The sequence below is a fragment of the Trematomus bernacchii genome, unplaced genomic scaffold (genome assembly GCF_902827165.1).
Source record: "Trematomus bernacchii unplaced genomic scaffold, fTreBer1.1, whole genome shotgun sequence".
Lineage (NCBI taxonomy): Eukaryota > Metazoa > Chordata > Actinopteri > Perciformes > Nototheniidae > Trematomus > Trematomus bernacchii.
The window spans coordinates 2,381,899-2,395,506 of NW_022987778.1; the positions used below are offsets into that span (position 1 = coordinate 2,381,899).

The 13,608-nt window shown below is 41.3% G+C and overlaps 1 protein-coding gene across 4 annotated transcripts in view; it reads right to left on the minus strand.

Annotated features, from left to right (window-relative positions):
• The window catches only part of plekha7a (pleckstrin homology domain containing, family A member 7a), a 150,781-nt gene that overhangs the window by 40,955 nt on the left and 96,218 nt on the right, over positions 1–13,608 (minus strand). For all 4 annotated transcript variants that reach the window (XM_034149151.1, XM_034149149.1, XM_034149152.1 and 1 more), the window contains 4 exons: positions 13,077–13,188; positions 6,023–6,127; positions 3,234–3,306; positions 226–326 (listed from right to left, as the gene is read on the minus strand). In XM_034149151.1, coding sequence (XP_034005042.1) covers positions 226–326; positions 3,234–3,306; positions 6,023–6,127; positions 13,077–13,188 — 391 coding nt within the window. The remainder of the gene's footprint in view (positions 1–225; positions 327–3,233; positions 3,307–6,022; positions 6,128–13,076; positions 13,189–13,608) is intronic.

Below are 13,608 nucleotides of genomic sequence, written 5' to 3' on the forward strand. Positions count from 1 at the left end.
ATGACAGGGTTCGTTGATCGAATAAGTTCTCCTGACCTAATGAAAATCAATCTTCGTTGCATTTCTTCTACATAGGGAATCGTTCCTTGACTGTATTTGTTTTACACCCACAAGCGGAAACATAGGTGGCTACACACACTGCAAACGAAAAACAACAACACCAGAGAAAGAGATTTAAAGATGTTAGTCACCGCGAACAACTCTGTAGGAAAAAGATTGGCGTACCTTGAAGGCATACTTGCGGCTGATGTGGTCCTCAGCTCCCACGGGGGAAATGACATAGCTGGGCAGAGGAATACTGCCGAGCACCGACTCCTCTCTGCTGTCTGGAGAGAGAGAGAGAGGGGTGGAGAGAGGGAGGGAGGGAGTAACGGGGGAGAAAGAGGGAGAAAGAGGGAGAAGATATTCAGGGTGAGGAAGGTGAGATATGGAGGAAAGGAAAGAGCAAGAGATTAAATATCAGTCATCACCCACTAATTTCATCGCTGCCTGCCACCAGTATCATAACACTCTCATAAACACACTCGCATGCCGTCATTCAAACTGCCGTGTTGTGCCAAAACAGTGAATGACCACAAGTGTTAAAGCAGGTCTGCTCCAACTGGCAGCCGGCCGCCATTCCTCTGCTCCATCCGATTCACATGCTGAGATCATTGTCAACACACATATACACACACAAACACTTGTCCTTCTATATTTGTAAGGACCCTCATTGATATAATGCAGTCCTCAACCTTTCACCTTAACCTTTCCCTCAAGAAAAGACTGCTAAAAATGTCCTGACCTTCCAAAACATCCTTACTTTAATGGTCTTAAACTCAAAAAGGACCTTACAAACACACACACACACACACACACACACACACGACTGCCACCAGAAAATGTCATATGGTAATTATTTCACACGTATATGAATAAATATCTGCTTTTATTTGTTTTCTGAACATCTTGACAGGACGCTAGAATGCGATGTGTGTGTACACAATGCTTAGCAGGTCGTAAAAAAAATGTAGTAAGAGTATGAAAATATGTGCGTGTGTGTGTGTGTGTGTGTGTGTGTGTGTGTGTGTGTGTGTGTGTGTGTGTGTGTGTGTGTGTGTGTGTGTGTGTGTTTGGCTGAGAGGTGATAAGGCGGCTCTGTGGATTAAAGGGGCAATTGTTTAAAAATAATTCAAGGACCTTTGGAGGAGACATTCCCTAAATGGTGGTTGAGAGGGTGAGGTCTTTTTATCTGCTCTGCCCAGTCTGTCTCGCGTGCACACACACGCACACAAACACACACACACACACACATTCAGCAGACCACTGCTGTGACAAGTGAAGTTAGATAACAAACAGCACATGAATGCATCACTTTTTGTCCCCTGTTCAAGTTGTTTTCTTATAGAAGTTGAGAGTGAAGAGGTTTCTGTATACTGTGCTGTAAAATAGGGTTTTACAAATGATATACAAAGTCCCCCAAGACAGACAGCCCTACTTAAAAAGTGTTGACCAATGACATATTTTGTTCAGAGCTTCAACAGAAACTTTCATTATTAGTGATTAATCTAGGGAGGCGTGTGGTGCAGTGGGTTGTCCGTAGGTGTTCGGATCATGGGGTCACAGGTTCAAACCCCACTGCAGTCAGCATGTCGTTGTGTCCCTGGGCAACTTCACCCCAAATTGCTCCTGTGGGGATTGTCCACAGTATTGAGTATGTAAGTCACTTTGGATAAAAGCGGCAAACAAGTGACATTTAATGTAATGTAATCTGCACATTAAATGTAGTGTTTTGTCTTTAAAATAATGAAACTACCCATTTCTGTATCCAAATTCTTGTTTTACAGTCCTAAATCCAGATAAAACTGTCGTAAAAACTTGGGAAGAGAATTATTTCTTTACATTTGAGAGGCTTAAATCCAATAATTTGTGCCTTTATAACTTGAATAATATGTAAAACTATAACATTGAAATGGTTGCCAACTCATTTGCTGTCCATCGATCCCATCAATTGAAGTTTTAATTGTATACAGCAAGTTAAATGTTTTTCTGCCACGCATCCTGAATGGAATTATTCTTAATATTTATCTTTGTCCATATTTATTTGTCATTAAAAAAAGTATTTCTCGGTTTTAAAATGTGACCACAAGCTACTACAAACCCCACATTTCCCTAACAAATCAATCAAGGACATGACCTCTACAGCCCTGACAGGAGCGTTGGCTGTTTGTGTAAGAAGAAGCGTTCATGTAGAGAGCAGAAACCTTTGAACTGAGAGAGAAGGGAACGACACAGGATTGATTTGACCCTTTGAGGCATGGATAAGGAGGAGCGTCTCCTGGTTCTGTTAAGAGATTTTAGAGGGAAAAGAAAGGCGTGGAGCAACAGATAAAGACTGCTGTTGATGGAGTGTGTGATGGAGAGTGTGTCCGTTTCTCTGCATGTGTTTGAGCTGCAGCACACTGAGAGATCAGATTAAAGCCGGCACAGATTCAATCTCTGGCGCTTTTGTCAGCAGCAGTTCACTTCAAATCCAGTGCCATCAAAATGCAATTCTAACGTTTGAACTTTGTCCAAACGCTTTTTTGTTGAAAGCTGTCAGATTTCCAATACAGACATATACTGTATATCTTATTCTTCAAAGACTCTTATTTTTTCACTGGTCTGTAATTTCACATTTTTCAATTTAAGCCAAGAAAGATGAGAACATATATAAATATATCTGTCTTATTTTTTTAATAGCAAATGTTAGATAAAATAACCTTTTAAAAGAAGATATTTTTCTAAGACACAGTGAGACACCGGCAGAATACAATAACACCGTGGTTTTATTCAGACTGATCGGCGTTCATTTAAAGAGGACTTATTTTTGATATTAGTATTTAGTGTCTCTCCTGTGACATGTCTCCATGCTTTAATGTTCAAAAAGCTCTTTATTTTTCTCATACTGCCTGTGCTGCAGCACCTCTTTTCACCCTCTGTCTAAAACCAGAGCCCAGTCTGCTCTGATTGGTTAGCTGGCCGGTTCTGTTGTGATTGGTCAACCGCTTAGAGATGTCCCGCCCCTTATCCTATCACGTACAATGTGTTGGAGCGCTAGCCAATAAAAACCTGAGTGTTACATTTCAGTGTATGATCTTTGAAGAGTGTAAAAAAACACAAGGAGGCAGGGTGTTGGAACAAACTGATACTTCAACCATTTTCTCCAAGATCCAAGCGACATTACACAGAAAAACCTCCTTAAAAATATTTACCTTTGTAATAGAACAGACAGAAATCAGCCAAGACGAACCACTTCCTCTTCCAGAGACGCATCCCAGAGCTGTCCTGCAGACAGAGAAAAGGAATAAAGAGTGTGAGTTATTAATGAATGAATAATGAGATAAAGTGGGCGAGATAACAAGAAAGAGTAGACAAGACATCTTAAATACAGAGAGGGGTTTAATGAGAAGGGAGAGTTAGAGACGGAGAAGAGTAGTGAGGGACAGAGGACACATAAGGAGTAATGAAAGGAAAAGTGAGGTGGATATGAGCGAGGTAAAGAGAGGGATCATTTGTCCTCGTTGTGCGGCTCGCTGGGTCTGACACGGCTACTTTACTGCCTGCTTTGTCTTTTATGTTGCCTCGCCCGGCTGAAAATGCTTCTGTTTGAAGAGGAGGGCAGATCCAGAAGGGAGGACATCTACACAAACACATGCTTCTTCTTTGTAACCCTGTGTGTGTGTGTCTGTGTGTGTCTGTGTGTGTGTGTCTGTGTGTGTCTGTGTGTGTCTGTGTGTGTCTGTGTGTGTGTGTGTGTGTGTGTCTGTGTGTGTCTGTGTGTCTGTCTGTGTGTCTGTCTGTCTGTCTGTCTGTCTGTCTGTCTGTCTGTGTGTGTGTGTGTGTGTGTGTGTCTGTCTATCTGTCTGTGTGTCTGTCTGTGTGTCTGTGTGTCTGTGTGTCTGTCTGGGTCTGTGTGTCTGTGTGTCTGTGTGTCTGTGTGTCTGTCTGTGTGTCTGTGTGTCTGTGTGTCTGTGTGTCTGTCTGTCTGTCTGTCTGTCTGTCTGTGTGTCTGTGTGTCTGTGTGTCTGTGTGTCTGTCTGTCTGTGTGTCTGTCTGTCTGTCTGTCTGTGTGTCTGTGTGTCTGTGTGTCTGTCTGTGTGTCTGTCTGTGTGTCTGTCTGTGTGTCTGTGTGTGTGTGTGTCTGTGTGTGTGTCTGTCTGTGTGTGTGTCTGTCTGTGTGTCTGTGTGTGTCTGTCTGTGTGTCTGTCTGTGTGTCTGTCTGTGTGTCTGTCTGTCTGTGTGTCTGTCTGTGTGTCTGTCTGTGTGTCTGTCTGTGTGTCTGTCTGTGTGTCTGTCTGTCTGTGTGTCTGTCTGTGTGTCTGTGTGTCTGTCTGTGTGTCGATCATGTGTATCTGTGTGTGTGTGTGTTTGTGATAACAGGCTTTATGCAAGAAGAGATACAAGACAAAATGTGCTTCTTTTTTTTGTCCGTACACATGATTTGTTCTTATTTTGTTAGTACCCATTGATTTATGGGATTCACTTAAGTTTTGTTATTTTTTGATCTAATATTAGCTGAGGACAAAATGTAGTTCTGGATAAGAGCACTCTAACCAAGATGAGAAAAACACATTATGGTTTCGCAGTCCACAAATTGTTCATCCAACGCAAGAAAATAAATATATATAAAAGTCTTCAATTTGAATAATGTACAAAACTGCATCAATACCATATATTTTAATTTTAATTATTATATGTTTTAATGTAATAAAAATGATTGGATTATAACATTGGTGGGCTAAAGAATACTAATAGTTTATTGATCCTATTTAGTGCAATAAAAAGTGGGTCTTATATAAACCAAACTTTAGTTTCTGTATAACTTCCAGAGTGTTTTTTATTCTCCTGTAACATTAGTACTGCGCTTACTACGAGTTTAGGGGGCGTTAACTATCTAAAAATAAACAACCAGCCACATGTCTCAAAGTGATAATTAAAGAGGCTCATGTTGAGGTCCATATTAGTATTTAGTGTCTCTACTGGGACATGTCTCCATGCTGTAATGTTCAAAAAGCTCTTTATTTGTCTCACACTGCCTGTGAACCCCCTCTGGAGGGAAAACTGGGATTTTAGCCTTTGCAGACCATTTACATGCATTAAAAACTACTGTATATAACACACTACAGGCAAGGAAAAACCCCCTTTAAGATAAAAGTTGCTACCTGAGGGCCAATATTTGTACATGCAAATACATGTATATATTTATGTGGATGTGTGTGTTCCTGACAGCATGTAAAAGTGTTTTTTAATTAAAGTATAATTGCACTTCAAGAACAGACTGTGTGTGCGTGTACATGTGCGTGTGCGTGTGTGCGGTCATTAAAGTATAATGTCTTCACAGTGACATCACTCACTGTTTGTCTTGTACTGAAGCCAAGTGTTTTCCAGTGGGACGTTGCCAACGACAGATATTTTAAGTAACTCCAAATACTCATAGAGTGTGCAGTAATAGCCTGTCTGTGATCAACAGCAGGTGCTCTGTACTGCCAACGCAACATACATAAATCAAGAACATATTAAAGTAGGCCACTGGAGGAAGATTTAAGGAGCTGGAACTCATCCACATAGTGTTTTAAAGAGACACAGACAACTCAACACCAAATGAACTCATAAACTGCAACTATTTGGTTGACCAATTAACCATTTGAGTCATTGTTCACTGGTTCCTTCAAATGTGAAAATGTATCTGTTTTATGTCACTGTAAACTAAAGGTCTTGGACAAAAAACAACATTTAAAGATGTTACCCAGGGCTTTCGGAAGAGATGAGACAGGGATCTTTCCTCTGTCTTTTGCAATTATAAAATGTTATAATCAATTTATTTATTTATTTGTTGATATAAAAACGGTTGTGCAATATCACAAAAACACCAATCTACCTGTACAAATGTTGTCTGTTTGTGTGTATGCAAGAATGTTTCAGTCTGTGTGTGTGTGCGTGTGCGTGTGCGTGTGCGTGTGTGTGTGTGTGTGTGTGTGTGTGCGCGTGCGTGCGTGCTGACCTGTTTGTAGAGCCATCCTCGGACCACCACGGGGACGTTGGGATTTCTTTTGATGGCCTGCTCTCTCTTCCCAAAGCTGTGCACCCTGCCACCTGATCGGGAGCCCTGAAACACAACAACAGGTAGAGAGGCTTTCATAAGATGTGAGAAAAGAAGAAAAAAAGTCCTCAGCCATGGCTGCTATCATCGCACAATTTCATATAATAATAATTTAGCTTCTAATCAATCAGCTCTGTGTTTGTATCCTGCCAGCGTGTTAATTATTCAGCTAACCAAACATTACATTGAACACATCTAATTGCTAAGTGGCATAGTTGTGTGGCTCGTTACCATTCGTTTTTTCAGAGCTTGGTTGATTAAACATTTAACAAGAACATTTATTCTCAGTAGCAGAACTATCATTAAATAATACTGGGACCAAAACGTAAGACTAAAGTAAGATATTTGTTTGTTTATTTTGCAAATAAATGAAATACACCTGGGGAGGTTCAGGTAGGTAAAGGTTAACAATATAGAAATATTGAACATTTAAGATTAATTTCAGAGGATGTGTGGATAATTAGCGCTGCAGTAACTTTCATTTGGGAACAGTCCGTCTGAGCCTCATCTGTGCCTCATTCAGTCGGACTAACCCCTCACTGAATGGACCCTCACACACACACGCACACTATCATTATCTTTTCTCTCTCCTACCCTTTTTCTGCCCCAGTTGCTACATAATTATAGCCATTATTTGAGTACAGCCAATTTTCCACCGCCAGAAATGGTTGCCTTGACGTTTGCCAGACATTGACAAAGTCTGGTCATCAGGTAGGAGGTTAGAAGAGGTGGACTTGTGACTCACAGTTCAATGGTTTGAGTGCCAGACAGCCAGACACCTGCCTGAGAGTCTGGGCAGTTTACCTGAACGACTACAATCAAAAAGAGTGAGGCGATAACTCAAAATGATTTCAGAGTACCGAGCAGCAACCAGCTATGAAGGTCTTAGTGTGTTCGTTGAAAGCTCGGCATTGGAGAGGCAACTTTTTCTGGATAAATAAAGTCAAGAGTTGAGATGGAAAAGGGGGAAATAATTTGTCCTCAAAAATAGCGAGTAAATGTTGTGTCCTTTAGATTCAGCTCATCTAAAGGAGATATTTGTCACTGCAAAATTAAAGCTTATGGTGTTTTAAATCTGTATATTCAAGGTTGTTATCCAATGTCAGGACTAGTTCTAGAAGAAATATATAAAGTACATAAAAAGGACATTTTATTAGCATTTGTATGTTCATATTTGTATTTTCTGCCTCTACTGTGACATGTTTACATGCTCAAAAAGCTCTTAATTATTCTCTTTTCACCCTGTCTAAAACCAGACTTGGGGATTTTAGCCTTTGACAACCATTTACATGCACACAAACCTACATGATAAAATACAGGACAGGGGAAACTCCAAACAGCATAATAAGGCTGAGTGAATACCACTTAACATTCTATGGTAGAGTTTATTACTAACATAAGTTTAAAAAGTGTCTCCCCAACACATACTGTAGTTGTCAAGATATTGATCCACCGCTTAAAAGTAATTGTAACATAGTCCCATAATGAGCTGAACTATTGTTCCAATTACTTTTAAGGGGTTTTGCGTATTTGGTATATACCGTTTAAAAAAAAATAAAAACTTAACACCTATCTTGTGCTGAGCAAACATTGGGTGAGAGCCGGGCTGGATTAGAGTACTTGGTTGGCTCCCAGCAAAAATGCAGATTAGGCCCCAGTTTTCCAAGTCTGTGTAAAACTTGTGGGTGTGTAAAGCACATTTCAATTTTATAAACTGAAATAATGATGCCATATAAAAGAAAAATAAGGATTTAACTCATGCTTATGGACTTGGAAACACACAGCAATAACAGAAGGCTCAGCAGAACATTTGTCTTCCCAATCAGCATGAATAATAGTGAGAGATAAATATGTGAAATAACCTGCCCAGCTGAGGGGTTTAAACAGTATGAAGCGTTTACTGTTCCAGCACATTGAGCTATAATTCTGCCACTTAAATAACTGTACAACATGTGAGGCACCGACATCAAATCATCTTTCTGTATGCACATTAAAATATATTTATATTGCCACTCAGAAAACCATGACATTCCTGTGCATTATTATTGTGTTTGTGTGTACAGCCAGGAAACACACTTATAAAGCCGTGCACATATTCATGAAATGTCATTACACCATCCTCTCTCCTGAAACCTCAGAAGAAAGACTTCTCCCCCTGGCAACACACACACACACACACACACACACACACACACACACACACACACACACACACACACACACACATACACACACACACACACACACACACACACACACACACCACACACACCACACACACACACACACACACACACACACACACACACACACACACACACACACACACACACACACACACACACACACACACACACACACACCACACACACACACACACACACACACACACACACACACACACACACACACACACACACTTTATAATTTGAGATGTGGTGTGACGGCTGCAGAGTGTGTGTATGGACTGGCAGCAGCACTGGGAGTCATCCACAGCTGGGAGACAGAAAACCCACTCACTAATTAGAGGGTTGGCCAAGCATGATGAAAAGACGCAGAGAGGCTCCCATACTGTTACATTGTAGTCCCTTATGTGTACATATACACTATATCAATGCATGTTTACTGTGTTTGTCTCAGCCTCTGTGTGCGTGTGCGTGTGTGCACGTGCGTGCGTGTGCGTGTGTGTGTGTGATGCAGTGGTCTATTTTTAGGCTGAAGGTAATTTTGTGGAAAAGGCTGTGGTCCCTGCTGTAGCACTCTGTCTTGTAAGTGAGAGACTCGGGGTGCAGAGCAGCTATTTGTTACGTTAATGAAACAAGATCTGACAACCTAAAAGCCTGCAGAGACCAGTCTGAGACCTCCAAGCTGCCGGTTCAAATCCCCAGCCAGACAACGATTACCTACGAGGCTGAGGTAATTAAAGACGGGACTTCCTCTCACTTAAAAAATCAAGTTAATGTATTTACACTGGACACCTCATCCCAAATATGTCCAAATCGATCTGATTATTGCTAATTAAATGATTTGCAGAACTGGTACATTTAGAAGATAAAGTACAACTGAAATATTTGTATAGAGAATACTCTGGATATAGTCAGTGAACTGATCGGAGGCTAAAGGAAAAATACATTTATCTTAATGCCAAATGACCCAATAGCCGTTGAAAACTTTCAGTCTGATCCAAAGTGGGGGAGCGACCAGTTTCCTGACATTTCCAGCCCTCGAGCCGAGCCGCTGATGAGGCTAACACAACGTATTTAAAGGTTGGGGTCAGGAACACAGAGTAATATCCCTCAAGCAATGGATTTAGAAATGTGAGCTGCTCTGAACAAGAAGTCTCCTGCTGTTCTGCACCGGCTTTCCACTTGTCACCGTGTTTAACTGTGTGAAACTAAAGCTCGTGTGTTCACCAAACCAAACCCAGAAGAAGAAGTAAATGGCTTCAAATAAGGCCTTTTTTTGTCGAACTGAATGACATTTCTAGGAGGGAGAAAGCCCACCTTCATTTCCCAAACCATGCTTACAAATGATGTCTTTAGATGTTCATGTTTGTAGGCGATATTATGTTCTGTAATCTATGGTTGTGTATGGTTTTTACATATTGTGTTGTGCAAAATAAAATTCCCTAGGGCTCCTACAGTAAATGACTCTGACTTTAATAAATCCCAAAGAAGTTGTGCAGACATCATGAACACAGCATCAGTAAATATGCACCCAGCAACACAAGTGCTCAAAGGAGAGTTGTGACACATAACTCGGGGGAGAAACGAGATGATATCTGTCTCTGCGCTGCCTCTGATGTTTTGTCAGAGGCGGAAAAGTATGCGACTTATTCAAACTGTGGATTTGTTTCTTTTAAGGGGGACGGGAAAATGACTGATCTTTCCTCTGAGAACAGATCCTTTTGTCAAGTATTTTTCTTGTCAGAGTAAGACTTCTGCACTGCTGTTGGATGTCAGGGGCGATGAGCCAGAGCACCTGGGGGGGGGGGGGGGCGGGGGGGTGGGGGTGAAGGCCGGGGAAAATACATGGCGTGGAAATGGCGACGAGGTGCCGTGATAGATGCCCTGTCATCTCCGTGCCGCACCCGATGACACATGTTCAATCTCAGCCCGGCCGCACCTGTTGATGGGCGGGATGAGATTTCAAGCCACTGTGGAGCCGAGTATGTGCATGTGAACGAGTGAAAGGGAGCTGTTAGATATAGACTGAAGGAAAGAAAAGTGACAGGGAGACAGAGAGATCTAAGAAAGAGAAACAAACTAGACAGAAAACCACATTAAAACATCCATGAGAGGTGCATGTGGAAGCTTCACTTGGTATTCATCAGCATCGCTTATTCAAAATCGCTCCAACAAATTCCATAATTTTGGAGACGACAACAAATTGCCTGAGCCAATGACAGCTTGAAGGACAAGCAGACACAAAAGTCAGTTTTGTTCTGTTAGTCTTCACACATCTTGTGACAAAGCAATCAGTTGGTATTGGTATGTGTGTGGTGTTAATCTTAGAAGAAGATGTGATATAAAGTAAATCTGACATGAACAGCACTTTAGTATTCAGCATGAAGAGCGGAAATGTAAATGTGCTCTGAAAATCAATAGAGAAACAGTGCAAGGCCAGAGAAATAACATAAGAGGGGAACAGAGATAAAGGATGTTCTCTTTTTCCTAATGAACTGTGAAACTGACACGTCAAGCTACATTTATTTATCAAAAATATAGTATACAACAAGAGTCCGCAGCCATGACTACAATGGCAATACTACCATGTTGATGTTTATCAGACATAATGTTTACGTGTTCTGCAAACTTATAGTTGCTTACCTGCACTAAACACTAAGTACAGCCGAGTACTTTGCAGGTATTTGGTCATTAATCAAAGTATTAGACGAACAGACAGAGATATTTTGAAGATATGACGATATATCTTAACGGGACAATAGATCAGCGAAGTCATTATGATTCATGACAGAGAAATGAATCAACAAATCAATTCATTAATTTCATGGCAAGCCAACTTATAGCTTTGTGAAATGTTCCAAAAAAGCCAAAAATGTGAACCTGATAGTGGCGCTACAGGAAGAGGACCACTAAAGTCATGAGGATCCAGAGGGGAAACCTAATGTCTGTATTAGGCTTCACACAGCACGTAGCCCCAGGCTAAGGATAGCCCTGGGCTTAGAATATGAAATGTGAAAAGCCCTTATCAAATGTCATAGAAACCATGAAATACTCTGAGATATTTTAGTCCAGACTTAAAGGGGTTGACCGACTGAGAATAACAATCAGACAGACCATAAGGCCGCACCATGGCTAAAGATGGCTGAACATGTAAGGCTTATTATATGTGCACAGTAGATGTGCATGTGCCAGATATTGTTTGTAATTAGACGTATGTTGCAAATATTTCACGAAAAGAATACTAAATGAGCTGGAGTGTAAAAGTTTATACAATAATAAAATGTGTTAGTGTTTAAAAAAGCAGCTTCTTTATGGTACAACTGCCCTTCTGACATCACTATGTAACACCGGCACTTCTATTGGCTAGCACTCCAACACATTGTACGTGATAGGCTAAGGGGCGGGACATCTCTAAGCGGTTGATCAATCACAACAGACTGGGCTCTGGTTTCAGACAGAGGGGGAAAAGAGGTGCTGCAGCACAGGCAGTATGAGAAAAGTAAAGAGCTTATTGAACATTAAAGTATGGAGACATGTCCCAGAGACACTACATACAATATGAACCTGAAAAGGACCCCAACAGGTCCTATTTAATTACATCTTATCTACCTGCTCGGCCCTGAACGCTTCTTTAATCGAGCTCCAACCTTCCACCTCAACCTCTCTCTCCAATTAAGCCACCTGCAGACTTTTTATGGATTTTGGTCAACTACAGAAGACCCCCTAACCCTCATTCATCACAACCATTCACCATCCACAGCTGGCATAAGTCGGCTGAAAGCTGCCGCTAACAAGGTCAGTAACAGGCCACAAATAAAACCAACATGACGGCTAGTTTATTCATTAGCTGTAGATCTCATCTGAACATGGCAGATATAACGTGTGACAGTAGGAAAAGACAGTTGGACATAATCATTTAAGCTTATTTTGGTTAGCCTAGCCTAAAGGCCGAGGCATGCTTCAGTTTAAGAAACCCACTGGCCAAATTGCACCCGTCAGCTTCAGGAGGGAGAGACTGTCCGGAGTCAGACTGCCCTCTGGCTCATGAGAAAGGATGTTGTGTTTATCATGTTGGCTTATTATTACAGTAGCCTCGAGTCAATGATCAAAACAATTAGTCTGCTGCCTGCAGGCGTCTAGACTGTGTGTCACGTTTGAACTGTGTATTTGTTCTTATAGAAACTGTTTATGTCTGTATCGAAGGCAACAGGTGTTTTAGAGTTTTTTTTATAAAAAGCAGGCAAGAAAAAAATACCTTTAAAGAAAAAGAGGAAGGTTTATGTGTCCTTTGACGACTGATTTTAATATTCTCAGGGCTGGGTGAAGCTGTGGTCATGTGGCAATGATTGAAAGGCGCAGCTGCAGGAGACATTTTATAATAAATGAAGACCGTAGTAGATTTTATTTCATTCATTTGATCTTCAATTGGACTGGACGGAATAAAACCACAAATACGAAAGGGAAACTAGGGAGCAACACTGCTTTACACTTGTAGTCAATCAAATTTAAACTAAATTACAAATTGATTTGGCAGAAAAATGACAGTTTATATGCACTGATTTTACAGTACATATCAAAATGCCTTCATTCTTTATTGAACCACAGACATGAGCCTCTCGGTTTAGATGCACCTTTTCCAAACAGTGTCAAACATACTGAACACGGTTGTCTCCATGCTAGGACTCAATTGAGATACAACCTCAGCGTAACACATCACACACACACACACACACAGACACACACACAGAGACACAGACACACACACTGACCTTGGAGGTGGTGTCCACGGTGGAGGAGGTGATGGCGGTGGACGCCTCGCTGACGGAGGTGCTGGACAGCAGCTCAACGGCCGGTTTGGACAACAAGGAAGCTCCCTGGGGCCTGAAAACAAACACACAAACAACATGGGTCAATACACCGTTATAAATCCATTATAGCAATTTGAGGAGTTTATACTCAACTGTATTGTGTGTCACAATTTATCTTGAAGGGCAGGTGGCAGCTATGGCTAAAATCACTACCTGTAGGAAGTGTGACTACGTGTGAATATATCTTGCCTATATTTGGCTTAATTTGACAGCGTTTTGTTAAGAGAGCAAGAATAAGCGTGAGAGCAACTTGGCCTGGGAACTGTTAGGTCATCGGTTCAATTATATTATTATTCAAAATATTCGCAAGTACTTTTGACATGCCACTGAGCAAGGCACTGCACCCCCACACTGCCCCCGGGGTGCTGTATACAATCGCTGGGCACTGGTCCAAAAACTAAGATGGGTCAAGTCTTGTGGGGCGACATGTTAT